Genomic DNA, 15,990 nt, shown 5'->3' with positions numbered 1-15,990 from the left:
CCAATTGGATCGTGAACCGCAAGTTCGAATAAGGCTAATGTTATTTCTTTATTGATTTTTCTTTTTTAAAAACGAATTCTATTATTTTTGTGTTTTTCTAGATTAAGGAAGATTGTTTTCCCATCATCGAGGAATGCTGCTTGTAAGAAAAAAATGCATTTTTTTACAATGTTTCATACTATTTCTCCTGTTCTTCTATTCCTTCCCCCTATGTATCATTCAAATATAAAAGGAAAATAAACTGTCAGTACCAATGGAAAATGCGGTAGTGAAGTTGGCAAATGCGTTAGTAATTGAAGTCGTGGGCGAGAAGAAGTAAACGTATGGATGTAAAACGTATTCTAACGTTTTTTGTTTTTCCAGATAAAGGATGATAGTTATCCCGTTATGCATTTGAAGAAAACAATTTTTTGTTGTTACAATGCTTGATACTGTTTCTCCTATGCTATTCCTTTCTCCTATGTATTATCCAAAAATAAAAGAAGAGTTCAAAAATAATCTGACCAGACCAAAGAGCCGAGTGCTGGACGAAAACAGCTAGTTTTAACACCTTCTAAAGTCTTATTACACTATCTTCCGCCATCAACCTTCGTGGAGTAAGAGTATCGGTCATCATACTTTACATTTAGTTTTTGGGTGGAGAACGGAACAGCATTGACATTCGCAAGAAGTTGGAATACACAAATATGTTATCTTGATAAATTTTACATTCAGCGAAGAATTTAAGCGGAAAATTCGAGATTCTAGAGATATTCTAGAGATTCTGTAAGATTCCATGAGAGAGGAGATGCCAGGGCGGGTCAGGGTGTACGAAGATTCTGGAGATGTCAACCCCTCCACTTTCAGTCTAAAATTGCGCAACGAAGCTTTAGTATTTGCGATCTCTTCTTATACCCTTTTTTCGTTTTCTTTGTCGACATTTATGTCAGTGCTAAACGCACACCATACACCACATTCTTCAAAGAAATTTTCTTATTACCTTCTTGATTGAATGAATTTATTTTAAAGCTAATTGATGCCCAAATAACCAGCTGCTGGCTGTAGCCTCGTGCAAACTATTGTATGATATACCCTGGGGCCTGGACCTTGAAATGATAATGACTAGTATCGGGCCTTATGCTTGTATTAATTTTTTTGGAGTGCGGGGAAGGGGGTGTTACAGCATTGCATTTCCAAGAAGTTGGAAACATGTAAAACACAAAATTGTTTGGTCTGATATTACGCAACATAGGATTTGTGATGCTGTCTTTCCCATACCCTTTTTTTTTCTTTTTGTCGACTTTGATGTCAGATGTAAAACGCGCAATGACAGATATCAGTTCAGTAGCGTCTGTCAACTATTGAATACAGATTAGGCCTATCTGTGTCTCATGCTTAAGCTTAATAGCGTTAAATACAATTTAGCTTTTAAGTTTATGAGATATTATCAAGGCTTCTTATATACAAATTTATTAAGTAAAAATTTTGTTTTTTTAATTGTATTTATTTATTTTTAACGAGATTTTTAAAATCAAATGTATTTTTTATTTTAATTTTTCAGATCCTTTACGCCATGGCTGCCAGACAAGACCCGGAGGACATCCCTCTACTCAACCTGAGAGAGCGGGCAAGATGATGCAAGCTGCCAACGAATTCGACGAAATGGCTAATTCTACGAGAAGAGCAGCGGAGCTCATCCGGGGAGCATTCCAGCATCCCACAGTTCCAGTACGACCGATTGCTGGATTTCAACCAGCGAATCCACCTCAACACCAGGGGGATCTTGTGGCCATTGAAGGGATGGTTAATTCATTGCAAAATAACTAACGTTGACGACTGCAGCATGGCAAACCGATGTAAGCCACATTTAGTATAGCTGAATTGTTTTTAACTTAATTTTGTTTTGTATTTCAACTGTTAGTTTGTTTTTAATGTTTCTCAGATTAAGGAGGGGGGATAATGAGGATAACATCCCATCAAGCAGGAATTAAGATAAAGCAACCACCGGCTCCACCTCAACAGGAGAATCTTGTGGCCTTATCTGCGATGACTATGTCATTGGGAACTAACGGTCGAGAAATAACGGATCTGTTTCAGTCTTTGTATTATAAAGACGGAATACAGATTGAATTACGTTTGAGAGAATTAAATGGGAAATAATAATAAAGAGAAAGCGAGAGACAGCGTCCTGTCGATGGGAGAGCGGGACGTTTTCTGCCGTTTCTAGAACAAAGAAAAGGGGGTGTTGAAATTGGGGGTGAGAAAGGGGTGCAACATTGCAACATAAATTTGGGAGGGAAACAATATTTCTGACACTAACCAGCCAATGACGACTTCAGCATCGTGAACAACAGTAAGCCACATCTCCAAGTTAATTGTTTTCAACCTTATAATTTTATGTATTTTATCCTGAGTTATAGTTGTCATATTTAAAAAAAAAATTCCAGATTAAGGAGGGGGGAAATGAGGACACTATCATCCATTAAGAAGGAATGCAGCTCATTCAATAAAAAATTAATTTGTTTCGTTTAAGTGATGTTTTTTCTCCTTAATTCTGTATTATTTAAAAATAGAAAATAATAGAGTTGTTGGACATCCTACGTTGCCACTTCTCAAAATCCCATTTGTGTCCAAAATGGCCAAGCAGCGTACAGCGTTTTAGAGAGGCTGTACGCTGATTGGCCATTTCTGTCGATTCAATATTAATTTATAATATTCATCCATATATTATATTCGTCTTTACGCTTAGCGGGTACATTTAAATTAGCCGAAAGGGACTCAATTTGCAAAGTAGAATAGACCAACACTTTTTCGCTGTGCGACCAATCTATGTTCAAGTTTAGTCGTCTCAAAATTCTTGTATGGAGAAGTTGGTCTCCTGCTGGACTCCAGTTGTTTGTTCAAAGTGAAAAGGGTGGAGGTCGTTACTGGCGTTACACCAAGTGTTCTCTGAATGATCAGCTTGGCGGAGAGTCGTGTCATTTCCTTTTGGGAATTTTCAGTTTGTGGGTGTCCGTCTTTCATCCTCAATCGTGCCATATTTGATTAGTTAAGCAGATTGGATTTTGTCACACACCACGTGTCCATGGTACGGAATTTTTGTTGGTTTTTACCGTCTTCTCCCCTCTTTACACAAAAAGTATCTTCCCATTTTACCGCCATGTTTTTCAGCCCCCCCCCCATTTAATATGTTCATCAATTTGCATAGTTTCCTTGGAAATTTCCACCTATTTTTAAAAATATTTTCCCGTTTTTGATGTTCAATTTATTAGACCCCCTCCCACCGCCCACCATCTTCAACTGTATAGCTATCGGCTACCCCCTCCTCACGAAAAAGCGCTCTTTAGAAGAATTTTTTTTATTCAAAGAGTCCGTAAGCTTAATCCTTGCAAAAAGCGAATTTAAACTGTTCCCGCTCATTCGTTTCCAGAATCGATACTGCTATAGAGTTCCCTCAACGTGTTTCTATTCCAAGAATTTCCCTTGTATTCATCTTCAGTCAATGTTTCATTCTAGGAATCGGCAACCTAGAAATATTTCCTTTCGAGAATCCTTTCGAGAGACGCCATGTTTTTTCTTGAGATTCCCAAGGCGAAATAATAGAGCAGACGCCAACGGCCCAACGTTAAGAAAGCCCAACACTGCTAGTCTGCTATAGGAAAAAATGCGGTGGGATATTCAAATGTTTTTTGTGTGAAGACTGCTGTCGAAATAAGGGAATGAAAACCGGATTGCGTTTGTTACTGTCCAGTCATCCCAGGAAGAAGAAAAACAGGCTAGTAAGTTTTACCTGACGATTGTTTTCAGTTATTTATTAGCCGGCATTGAGTGATATCATGTCTCTAGAACAGATTTTTGGTAATCTTAGTTTGTGGGCTTCTTTGCCGGGCTTTCTTCTCTACTATTTATTTGTTAGTTCCTTCGAGCACAACGATCCTGAAGGGCATGTCACCGATACGACGGTAATTATTTAAGAAAGTTTCATCTTTTTTTTTTTTTCTCGTAAACATCACCTTGTTAAAAGTTACTAACTGGATAGATACTTCGTAATATTTTGCTACTCATTCCCGGATTAGATTACAATTTCCCATTATTTGGAAAGTTCTGTGTTTGAGGAATTAATTAACAAAGTATCTTTCGCTAAACAACCAGGAAACTTGATATTTTATACAAAAACAATACGGGATAACTTCGTCACCTCAGGCAGCAACATTCATTAGTCACGTTGTCAATCTTGCTTTTATAAACCTCCATCGATTATTCTGATCTTTCTCTGAATAAGATTTTCTTTAAAGACGGAAAGTTTTTTTGAGTTCAAGTGTGATTTCGTTTGTTGAATTAGTTTAGCCGAGATGGTTCGAGTAGTTCAACGTATAGAGTCAACGGGTATACTGCTGCCTTGCCTGATCCGATTCCCCCGTTGTTTGACCACGCCCATATGAACTTCGGTCGACGTGTTTTTCCTTGCAGCTTCACGAACGACGGAAAACTTGCTTCCCTTTTCATTGTCTACATTTCTCGGGGGTCCATGTTAGCCTCTTGTCACAATCCAACACACACAATAAAGATGGGATAGAAATTGTCGCAAATGTCATCACATAAATCGCACGGAATAGGAAGTTACAAAAATCCATTGGGAATTGACGTCAAACGCCACTTTGAAAAGTTCACGGTAGTTTAGAAGTTTTCTGATATTTCTGACGTAAATATCCATTTTCAGACAAAGTTTTATTTATTTATTTTTTTTAAGTTGATTTGACGTGTTGGTGCGATTATTGCTTGAGGTAACAAAACACCACACGATGGAAACCGGTTTGGAATCGGCTGTTTTAATCACGATTGGGTACCATAGAATAATTTATTCATCTCCTTCGGTATTTAGAGATGGCGCTTGAAATCCTTTATTAGCATGAGAATTTGATTTTCATTCAATTTTACCATGTGGATACATTGCTTTACAGACTTTCTTAAGTGAATATGATTTCATTGTCATTGGAGCCGGATCGGCTGGAGCCGTTGTAGCTAACCGACTTACTGAGGTATCGGACTGGAACGTTCTGTTATTAGAGGCCGGCGGAGACGAGGGGTTCATGACGGACATTCCAGGTGCAGTCCAACTCCTTCAACGCACCAGCATCGATTGGCAGTACAAAACAGTGGCACAGACCAAATCGTGCCTTGGATTTAATGATAACAAGTAAAGAATCTACATACAACAACAATCCATCTGAATTAACAACTCCTTTTCTTTTTTTTTTAAATCGCATAGGTCCAATTGGCCTCGCGGAAAAATCTTAGGGGGTTCATCCGTCCTAAATTACATGTTGTACGTTAGAGGAAACAAACTTGACTACGACTCCTGGGCTGTGGATAACCCCGGATGGTCCTACGACGATGTTCTGCCTTATTTCATCAAGTCGGAAGACAACCGGAATCCTTACATCGCCGCCAATACAAAATATCACGGAACGGGCGGCTATCTGACCGTTCAGGAACCAGTATGGACAACACCACTTGCAGCGGCTTTTGTGGAAGCCGGAGTAGAATTGGGTTACGAGAATAACGACGGCAATGCTGCCCAGCAAACCGGTACGTTTCCAAAATTAATATTTCACTAATTACTCGCATGAGATGTGACCACAAATTTTTCCGGGTTCCAGGTTTTATGTTGGCCCAAGCCACGAATCGGAGAGGACACAGATGTTCGACAGCAAAGGCCTTCCTGCGGCCCGTCCGTCACCGCTCTAACCTTTTCATATCCATGCACTCACGAGTACTGAAGATCATCATCGATCCAATAACTAAACAGGCCACAGCTGTCCGTTTTGAGAAAAACGGACAAGTTTACCAAATTCAAGCGACAAAGGAGATCATCCTTTCCGCCGGATCGGTCAACAGCCCTCAATTGTTAATGTTGAGCGGAATTGGTCCAGAAGATCACCTCAAATCTCTTAACATTCCAGTGATCAAAAGTCTACCAGTAGGAGATAACCTTCAGGACCACATTGCTCTGGGTGGCATGGTGTTTACTATAGATAAGGTAATACTTATATTTTACGTTAATAAGATCGCAGAGTAAAAAAAAAACTAATTTCCAATTAAATGTTTAGCCGTTTGGTACGGTGGAGTCACGTTATTATACGTTACCGGTATTACTGAACTATGCAATCAACTCAGCCGGACCCATGGCGTCATTGGGTGGCTGTGAGGGCCTGGCTTGGGTCAAAACAAAATACGCAGACAAGACAATTGATTTCCCCGACATTGAATTCCATTTTGTTTCTGGAACACCAGCATCTGACAGCGGAACTACCATCCACTTAAATAACGGCGTCCGTCCAGATATTTGGGAAAGTTATTACAAGCCGGTGTTGGACAAGGACATGTGGCAAGTGATTCCCATGTTACTTCGCCCGAAATCAAGAGGAACAATACGACTGGCCTCCAGCGATCCTTATGCTCCTCCTGTGATCGACCCACAATATTTCACTGACGAAGATGATTTGGACCTCAAAACTATCATAGAAGGAACCAAAATCGGATTGGCTCTTAGCAAAACGGAAGCCTTCACGAAGGTGGGAGCAAAATTCTACGACAAAATCTTCCCCGGATGTGAAGACTTCACTCCATGGACGGACGATTATTGGGGCTGTTTCATCCGCCACTATTCCTCCACCATTTACCATCCAGCTGGCACCTGCAAAATGGGCAAGGAAGATGATCCAACCGCCGTCGTCGATTCTCAGTTGAGAGTCTACGGAATAAAAGGATTGCGAGTTGTAGACTGTTCCATCATGCCTAATGTCGTATCCGGCAATACCAACGCCCCCACGGTAAGTTATCTTTCAAGTTAATCAAATCATTTTTCTACATTCTCTTTTAATTATCGTCTAGATTATGATCGGAGAGAAAGCATCAGACATGATCAAAGCAGACTGGCTGGTGAGGAATTAAGTCGCCGGAAGCGCGCGGAATGGAAACCAGTCCAACTTGAAAGGGAAAAGGCCCTCCCGTTCATATAATGAATCAATTATTGAACACGGCGTACTACTGCGTATGTCACTGCCGTGAATTTCCTTGCCGATTCCTCTATGTTTACTGTAAATTATTTATTTATTGATGTTTAACAATTCATTATGATTTTTAAACCCTTTTACTGCGTTCACGACGGGAATTTTATAACTTTCCGTTGCAGTATACTCATTTCACCACAGATGTTTTACCAATCAGGGCACGACGTAATGTGCGACTCACGAACAAGAATGGTGGGATTCCCCCTATAAAGTGTTGACCTAGAAAATGTTGTTTCGGTCACTATAAACAGCTATTTTCAATATACATTTTGAACCGAAGAGAATTTCGTGGGCGTGCCCATCACAATTACTTTATCGTTCTTCTAAACTTGAATTGAGAACGAGTTTTTTCTTGGTTATCTGGAAAATTGGTTTCTCAGAATCCTCTTGTTTTTTTAAAGTTTTTACTTTACGGTGAAAAGGAAATTCCTACCGCACCCTCCTACACCTTTCCCTTTAATAGTTTGTCTTTTTAACAGCCGTCTATTATCATATGCAAATGTGGTTGATCGTTCTCGAAATGTCTTCAATGTTGTATTTCGCTGAGTCACGGTTGCATTGCACCTTTTAAAAAGTAAAATTGCGCAACTCAAATAATCCATCCGCCGTGAATTTTATTTCAAAGGTTCACGACCTACATTTGATATTGAAAAATTCGTGATGACATTTGTACAGAAAAGGGGTTCTTTTGTTTTTCTATGCCTTTTATCTTTTTCTGTTCACGTTTTTACCCCGACAGTTATTTATAATGAGAATTTTCTCCTGGTCTATAGTTTCGTTGGTATTCTGATCACCCCAACAGGACCACAGGTTAGATAACTCTGAAATGCCGGAAGGCGAGAAAAAGGGACGGACGAATTAGGAAAAAGAAGACACACACACAGCACAACAGCGCCCAACAAAACCATGGAGGGAGAAGGTCATTGCCAGCCCCACTTATATTGCATCCAAACCCGTTGCAGGCACACACAGCACACACACGCGTTCAGGTTTTCTCACGTTTCAGTGGTCGTTGAAACTCGTTCGTTACTGCAAGTCCAGAAACGTCGTCTGGACGGGTTTTTTTTATACTTTTTTTTTATTTTCACACCAGTGAACCATTTGTAGAGATTGTTTGTCTAAATTAGTGACCATTATGCCATTAGCGCAGATTTTTGGTAACCTGAGCTTGTGGGCTTCATTGCCGGCCTTCCTCGTCTACTACCTGTTCTACAGTTCGTTTGAATACGACGATCCTGAAGGTCGTGTCAGCGACACCAAGGTACTACATTGATTTATGCAGAATAGTACTTCCGTTATTGTAATTTAATAAATTCGACAGAAATTCGAATCACAGAATCAGAAATTCACGATCCATATTTAATCGAAAATTTATCCCATTAATACCGTTACTCAATTTCTTATTAGAGAGCATTACCGCGAGCAAATTGGTAATTATTCGAGCAAAAGATGCGTGCCGGGAATCACGAATACCACCGCATTATTCATTCAGGATGAGGGCGTACATCATATAACGGCTAATATCTAAAGTTTCAATGACCTATTTATTGGCACGAGTCGGAATAACATTTTTTTCCAGCACTTCCGTTGGTTATTATTTCCCTCTATTTTGGAATAAATCACGTCCGCCGTTTTAACTCTATTCGATGTAGATTTTCACGTTCAGTTAACTGCGTAGAAGGGTCTCTATATACCTGTACATGGTTCTTCTTCCTGGTCACCAGTCTGTGCCAGGCTGCTGAGAGCACTAAGCCATAAAATAACAGATTTTATAGCGTGAATACAGCAAGCTAATACCCCGTTAGAAAAAAGGGCTATGGGAAGTTTGTCCAGATGCGGTCACGGACGTATTCCTAATATGCCGCCTCTGTTTGCCATACGCTACCTGAAAAGAATCTGATAATTCTATAATGACTAAAGAAAAAGAAGAGACGAGTATTGACATATTTATGGACAGGAGATTGGGCAATGCTTTTTCCATGTTTGAATGGGTTGGACCTATACTTGGTTATTCATCAATGTCATGAGGTACACAACGGAATAATGCAAAGCCTCAATAGGGTGGATCTACTGAGCTGCACCATGTCTTTATTTCATTTTTTTTTTTTTTTTTTTGCTGAGTCACGGTGACTAGGCGATTCACACAACCCACATTTGGAATTACGTATTTATTTTTACCGTTTCTTTGCTTTTTTTTAAATTTTAAACAGACTTTTCTAAACGAATATGATTTCATTGTGATTGGAGCCGGATCGGCTGGAGCCGTTGTAGCTAACCGACTTACTGAGGTATCGAGCTGGAAAGTGCTTTTGCTGGAAGCCGGAGGAGATGAGACCCTAGTTTCTGATGTGCCTGGTACCGTCCAGTACCTCCAGCGTACCAACATCGACTGGCAATACAGAACGGTGGCCCAAACTGGGTCGTGTCTGGCTTTCAACGACAATAAGTAAGTCATCCATCTGTCCGAACTTATAAAAAGATAGATTTTAAAAACATCCGTCGGTTTTTTTTTTCACTCCGTTCTACAGGTGCAACTGGCCTCGAGGCAAAGTATTGGGCGGATCATCCGTCCTTAATTACATGTTGTACGTCAGAGGAAACAAACGAGACTACGACTCTTGGGCTGTGGATAACCCCGGATGGTCCTACGACGATGTTCTGCCTTATTTCATCAAGTCGGAAGACAACCGGAATCCTTACATCGCCGCCAATACGAAATATCACGGAACGGGCGGCTATCTGACCGTTCAGGAACCGGCGTATACTACTCCACTTGCGACAACTTTTGTGGAAGCCGGAGTAGAATTGGGTTACGAGAATAACGACGGCAATGCTGCCCAGCAAACCGGTACGTTCCCTAAATTAATATTTCACTAATTATTCACATGAAATGTAAAACCACAAAATTTTTATGGGTTCCAGGTTTTATGTTAGTCCAAGCTACGAATCGGAGAGGACACAGATGTTCGACTGCAAAGGCCTTCCTGCGGCCGATCCGGCACCGCCCGAACCTCTTTGTGTCCATGCATTCACGAGTGCTGAAGATCGTGATCGATTCGACAACTAAACAGGCCACCGCTGTCCGTTTTGAGAAGAATGGGAAAGTCTATGAAGTTAAAGCAACAAAGGAAATTATATTATCAGCCGGATCGGTCAACAGCCCTCAAATATTGATGCTGAGCGGAGTCGGCCGGGCAGACCATCTGAATTCGCTGGGCATTCCGGTATTGTCGGATCTTAAAGTGGGTGACAACCTCCAAGATCACATTGCATTGGGTGGCATGGTGTTTACTGTTAACAAGGTAATTCTTTAATTATAATTTCCCCCTGAACTGTAATTAATTATTATTGTTTAATTGATTTTAGCCATTCGGGTCGCTTGAAGGACGATACATTACTTTGGCCACTTTTTTGAACTATACCATCAACTCAGCCGGACCCATGGCTTCGCTGGGTGGCTGCGAGGGCCTGGCTTGGGTCAAAACAAAATACGCAGACCAGACAATTGATTTCCCCGACATTGAATTCCATTTTGTTTCTGGAACACCAGCGTCTGACAGCGGATATAACATCTACAAAAATCAGGGCGTCACGGATGCCATCTGGGAAAGTTATTACAAGCCAGTAGTCAACACGGACATGTGGCAAGTGATTCCCATGTTACTCCGTCCAAAATCGACTGGAACAATCCGGCTAGCTTCGACAGATCCGTACACGGCTCCTCTGATCGACCCGCAATATTTCACCGACACCAATGGCGAAGATCTCAAAGTTCTCATTGAGGGGACGAAAATCGGATTGGCCCTGAGTAAAACGGAAGCCTTTCAGAAATTGGGATCGAAATTTTACGATAAAGTATTTCCCGGATGTGAAGGCTACACTCCATGGACGGACGCCTATTGGGGTTGTTTCATCCGCCACTATTCTTCGACCATTTATCATCCGGCTGGAACCTGCAAGATGGGCAAGGCTACTGATACATCGGCCGTCGTCGATGCTCGATTGAGAGTCTACGGAATCAAAGGATTGCGAGTGATTGACTGTTCCATCATGCCAAATGTCGTATCCGGCAATACCAACGCCCCTACGGTACTTCATTTTTCAAGTTCAATTCATTTTTATTTTATTAATTTTATATCAAACTTTTATTTCATAATAAAAATAATAGATAATGATTGGAGAGAGAGGGTCGGACTTGATCAAAGAAGATTGGCCACACAATAAGGAAGACGTGATAATCAAACCGCTCACCCCAAAGAAAAATTCTTCTAAAAAGAAAATGAAAGTAAAGAACATTTAAGCGGAAATTGTCAAATGATTGCGTCGAGGGGGACCTTTATTGGTCAATTTCGAAAATCTCAATTGCGCCAGTTGTAGCGCGCCGATTCGAACGACCTTAAAAATTGTCAGTTTTCTTAATAACCGCAAATTTTTAAAAATTCAGTCAATTCTCTGTGCATCATTGATCGCTTATCTTCTCATTTATTTATCGTCGTCATCGATTCAGTATGCTGTTTTTATTTATTTATGATTGTCATCGTAGTACGTCACGCGATTTTTTAATTTTGTTTGGTCTACCCTCCCCTGACAACCCCAACATGTCGGGGAAAATACAAGTTAAAGAAACAATTTCGCCCGTATAGAGGGCAGTGGCGAATGTCAAAAAGGACCCCCTTCCTCCCCCCATGTAGTTTAGTTTGAACGCCCCCACACCACACGACATTTGATTTCTTTCACGTGCTCTCGTCGTCTGTAATTGTGTCTCCCATCATATTACTTTTTACATTGTGCTGTTTGATTAAGATTGAGAATACTTTGCTGCTGCTTATTCGACAATGTGAAATGGCAATTGAATATTACGGAATATTATCAGACCGACTGGCATATGTACCGACAGAAAGTGTTTGACTCGTTACAATCCTCCTGGATTATTATGTAAGGCGTGAAAAGTTTTCCCGACATTTTCATCTGGTGTTACGCGCGTGTCAAAATGCTTCGAACGAGATTACAGCGGAGACGTCACTAATGTCAAGTAATGTGTCATTTTTATATTTTTCGGTGAAATCCCTGCCAACTATTGTGAAATTGAAAATTTGTCGCTGTCTATTTACAATCGGATTAGAGCCGTGGCGCATGCATGACGTGGCATAATGAGAGCAATCACGACAATCAAAGTGACTAACTAGCGTACAATCAGTCAGGACCTTTGACAGCACTTGAATAGATCAAAGTCCCTTGCACATCTCCGCTCACTTCTGTCAAAGTTCGTGAATTTTCCCATTGATCAAAACGGCCTCGTTAGTCCGACGTCCTGTATTTTCATGACCACCACCACCCACCAGCAGCAGCCGAAATAATTTATTACTTTTTATCTGATTATCTGATGGTTTTTCTCTCATTTATGGCTTTTACGAGGCTGCTGTTATTCTTTTTTCGTCCCAAAGAAAACGAGCAAACAATATCCAGCTGTAGATAAAAAGGCCTGTCTCTCCCCTCATCAGCTGCCCATGTTATCGCCAACGAGTCAACATTTTTTTTAAATATTTTCGACAGAGATGAGAGGTGGATTATTATCGAATGAGTCCTTGGTTGGAAGAAAGGTGATGTTCCTGTTTCTAAATCAACGAACCGCGTTCTCTCTTCCATATAGTCTATACGGCGGTGACGTCCGTGCGGCGATAGAGAATGTTCGTGACACGAGAGTGAAGTGCTGCCCTGTGCTTTAGAGATTATTGGATCCGCTCGTGAAAGCAGCAGATAACAATGTCTCGACATTTCATCCGTCCATTCGGAGCATTTGGGTCAATTAAAAATGTATTACAACTCACGAATTGTTAGAACCTTTTTCCGCGTTCGATATGGAGTGCTGCAGCCGGACCGATGCGCATTTCCTCTGCTCTATTCGGAACGAAGACGAATGGAGTCTAGACTGCTGGACGAGTTTATTAATCCGGAAACCGATGATTTTGTCAACTTGAAATCCAGGATAGTCTTATCATAATAGCATTGGCCAGACGAGAAGTATTTTTATATCCTCAATCGCGTCTAATTTTACAATGGGGACATTCGATACGTGACTGATGCGCTGTTATATCCATGTGACAAATCCATAAGTTATGCAATCTTATCGTTCCATCTCTTATCTTTTTTTGTTATTCTTTCTTTTTTTTTGGGCTTCGATCGATGGTCCAGAGCTGCTGTTGCAGTTGCTGTCCAAACTGCGGCAAGGGACTGTCGTTTCTGTCACATGGCCGATACGTTGGATCCGCAGCGGAAAAATATGGCGAGTGCGTTCGTGACCGCGGCCGGTGAGACACGGGAGGACGACGAGCGGCAGATTCGCCAACTTCAAGTTGAATTTGCGCTCGTGCCCGGCACGACTGGCGATCAATTTCAGAAAGATTTTCCAGCCTACGCCGACGGACTGGTCTACTCATCTCCCGGTGGCTATGTCGCCCTGCCGGAATACCCCAAGAAAGCCGAAACCGTTTACAACTTGAAGCCCAGAGCAGACGACGTCTACGTTCTCACGTTCCCGAAATGCGGTAATTATATAATAAGACAAATAGTTTTCACTTTTCTACGGTTTTTTTTTTAATAAAACGATGTGGTTATACATGTCTCATAGGAACAACTTGGATGCAAGAACTTGTCTGGCTGGTTGTCAACGATTGCAACTTTGAAAAGGCTAAAGCGCCTCTCAACATCCGATCGCCCTTTTTAGAGTATAATTTCAGATTATAAATTATTAGATAATTATGGGTGTTAATCGGTAAGCAATCTTGTGTTTTTTTAGAATGAATTACATGCTACCAAAAGTCTTGACGGATAAATATGAGAGAGACGCGATTGTTTTGTGAGTTTTTCATTTTAGTTTGAGTGTCGCCGCAGTGGCTCATTGATTTTTTCATTTCTAGTCAGACGGGCATCCCGGGCATCTCGAAATTCCTGGAAATTCTTGATTACTGGAATTTGAGGGACGTCCTGAGACCCCACGTCAAGAAACTAGTCAACAGGATCTGCGGCCACGTAATGCGCGACGTTGAGGAAATGGAAGAAATGACTGAGCCTCGCATCATCAAGAGCCACCTGCCTCTCTACCTGCTCAATCCAAAGCTACTGGACACCAGTAAGGTAAGAATTTTTAAAACATAATTTCCTCAACGAAAAAAAAAATACAACTGCTGGAATTCTTTTAAAATTCATTCATTGCCCAGTTGGCGATAGAATCCTGCTAGTACCTTGTTGTTTGTCTGTTTTTTTTCTTCTCTCTCTCTATAGGGGAACATTTTGACTTTCTAATATATCCTTGAATTGTATTATACAATCGTCAGGTGGTCTACGTTGCACGAAATCCCAAAGACGTCCTCGTCTCATACTTTCACTATCACAGGTTGATTCACTTTCACCAGTTCACTGGCGACCTAGAGTCTTTTGCCGACTATTTCATGTCCGACAAAGGTATGGCTCTCCTTTTGTGCCCAGTGTGGTGCTGCTATTTTGGGCATTCGCCGCTGATGCCTAGAGCCAAAGCTGAACGATCATTTATTACTAGTATGCTTTTTTTAAAAAATGAGAATGAATTTTGTTTTTTGACAGTTTACGCTTCGCCGTTTTTTCCCCACTTGCTGGACGCCTGGAGCAAACGCCATCACCCAAATTTGCTTTTCGTTTTCTACGAAGATTTGAAACAGGTAGATAGTCTTGTACGGTTATTTTGGTTTTGGCCTTATATCTTTTATGTCTTATGTAAAACCGAATTCATAATTGTCTCTGGCAGAATTTACGAGGAGAAATCGAAAAGGTTGTCAGTTTTCTTGGCAAATCTCTGACTGAAGAGCAACTCACCAGGCTGACCCAACATTTACGCGTCGATCAGTTCGCCAAGAATGAAGCCGTCAACTATGAAATTTGTAAGGAGTTGGGCTTCATGAACAACACCGGAAATTTCATCCGTAAAGGTAAAAAAAAAAAAAAAATTATAATGGTTTTATGTCGTGATATTAATTGATTATTTAATTTCCACTCGTGTGCCGATTGCTTAGGGAAAACTGGCGACTGGAAGAATCACTTTTCTCCCGAATTGAACGCTCGAATTGATCTGTGGATTGAATCGAATTTGAAAGGCAGCGACCTGACGTTCATCACTGAATTAGACCAACAAGATTGATTGATTCCATTTTTAATTCAGTATACACACCTATCACATTTCTGCTCATCTCAGCCCATCAATTGGCTTTTTTTTTAGGTCCTTATTCCCTTGATTGAGCGGGAAATCAAGTCATAACCACACACCAAACCAATACACTCATAATCATTATATAACCCAAAGTATTTTGACTTTGAACTTTTATGACTAACATTTCAGGTTGACACGATGAAGCTTGGTTAATTCTCAGGTGACTCATAGATAAGATTTGATGGCGATCGATAACACATCACCAGCCCCGGTTTTTGCGCTCCCACCTATAAAGCCTTTCCTTATGGATTAGAAACGGACTGCTGTGTCGGCTATAGATGGGAAGCGATAACTTTGGTTATGGATTTAACCCCAAATTGTATATTGTACCATTCGGTACCATCGCTTCAGCTCGCTCGCGGCTGTAGGTGACTCTAGAGAAAACGTCCAAACGCCACATATGTGTAGAACAAGTTGTAGCTTCGAGGAAGGTCAGTTATACGAGAGAGAAACTGTTGGCCATAATATAATAGCACCGAGAGACGGCCGCATATGTACTTATTGCGGCAAACTGTTTTAAACGCCGCCAGTATACTTGTGTCGTTTTTCTTTTAATAGCCACAGCAGATCCATCATTTTCAATTGCCTACGCGTCGTTAACCGTCGCGGGACTCGTCGTCGTCGTCGTGTAGACTCGTCTTTTTTCGTTTATGATGTCCCTTTTTCACATGGCAGTTGAGACGAACGGAACGACGTGTA

General features: G+C 41.0%; 3 protein-coding genes across 7 annotated transcripts; all 3 read left to right on the top strand.

Moving 5' to 3' along the window:
* Positions 1-2,703: 2,703 nt before the first annotated feature.
* On the top strand, positions 2,704-7,331 carry LOC124203171 (glucose dehydrogenase [FAD, quinone]-like). Of its 4 annotated transcripts, XM_046599834.1 has the most exons (7): positions 2,704-3,067; positions 3,496-3,758; positions 4,941-5,176; positions 5,249-5,568; positions 5,640-6,019; positions 6,090-6,812; positions 6,874-7,331. In XM_046599834.1, the coding sequence occupies exons 2-7, from the start codon at positions 3,699-3,701 to the stop codon at positions 6,931-6,933; spliced, it is 1,779 nt and encodes a 592-aa protein (XP_046455790.1). In that variant the 5' UTR covers positions 2,704-3,067; positions 3,496-3,698; the 3' UTR covers positions 6,934-7,331. The 4 variants fall into 4 exon arrangements, with proteins under 4 accessions (XP_046455790.1, XP_046455792.1, XP_046455791.1 ...); XM_046599836.1 differs by lacking the exon at positions 3,496-3,758 and having other exon boundaries at positions 2,705-3,067; XM_046599835.1 differs by lacking the exon at positions 2,704-3,067 and having other exon boundaries at positions 3,377-3,758.
* A 654-nt stretch (positions 7,332-7,985) lies between these two features.
* LOC124203169 (glucose dehydrogenase [FAD, quinone]-like) lies at positions 7,986-11,681 on the top strand. The gene is made up of 6 exons (XM_046599830.1): positions 7,986-8,313; positions 9,263-9,498; positions 9,581-9,900; positions 9,975-10,354; positions 10,419-11,141; positions 11,221-11,681. The coding sequence occupies exons 1-6, from the start codon at positions 8,188-8,190 to the stop codon at positions 11,350-11,352; spliced, it is 1,917 nt and encodes a 638-aa protein (XP_046455786.1). The 5' UTR covers positions 7,986-8,187; the 3' UTR covers positions 11,353-11,681.
* Positions 11,682-11,945: 264 nt separating this feature from the next.
* Positions 11,946-15,383, top strand: LOC124203172 (sulfotransferase 1C3-like). 2 transcript variants are annotated; one of them, XM_046599837.1, is made up of 9 exons: positions 11,946-12,084; positions 13,245-13,597; positions 13,681-13,777; positions 13,849-13,908; positions 13,970-14,186; positions 14,387-14,513; positions 14,652-14,746; positions 14,833-15,013; positions 15,098-15,383. In XM_046599837.1, the coding sequence occupies exons 2-9, from the start codon at positions 13,300-13,302 to the stop codon at positions 15,220-15,222; spliced, it is 1,200 nt and encodes a 399-aa protein (XP_046455793.1). In that variant the 5' UTR covers positions 11,946-12,084; positions 13,245-13,299; the 3' UTR covers positions 15,223-15,383. The 2 variants fall into 2 exon arrangements, with proteins under 2 accessions (XP_046455793.1, XP_046455794.1); XM_046599838.1 differs by lacking the exon at positions 11,946-12,084 and having other exon boundaries at positions 13,237-13,597; positions 15,098-15,242; positions 15,301-15,383.
* Positions 15,384-15,990: the final 607 nt, after the last annotated feature.

The sequence above is a fragment of the Daphnia pulex genome, chromosome 9 (assembly GCF_021134715.1).
Source record: "Daphnia pulex isolate KAP4 chromosome 9, ASM2113471v1".
In the NCBI taxonomy this organism is placed as follows: domain Eukaryota; kingdom Metazoa; phylum Arthropoda; class Branchiopoda; order Diplostraca; family Daphniidae; genus Daphnia; species Daphnia pulex.
This window is presented reverse-complemented; position numbering and strand designations above follow the sequence as displayed.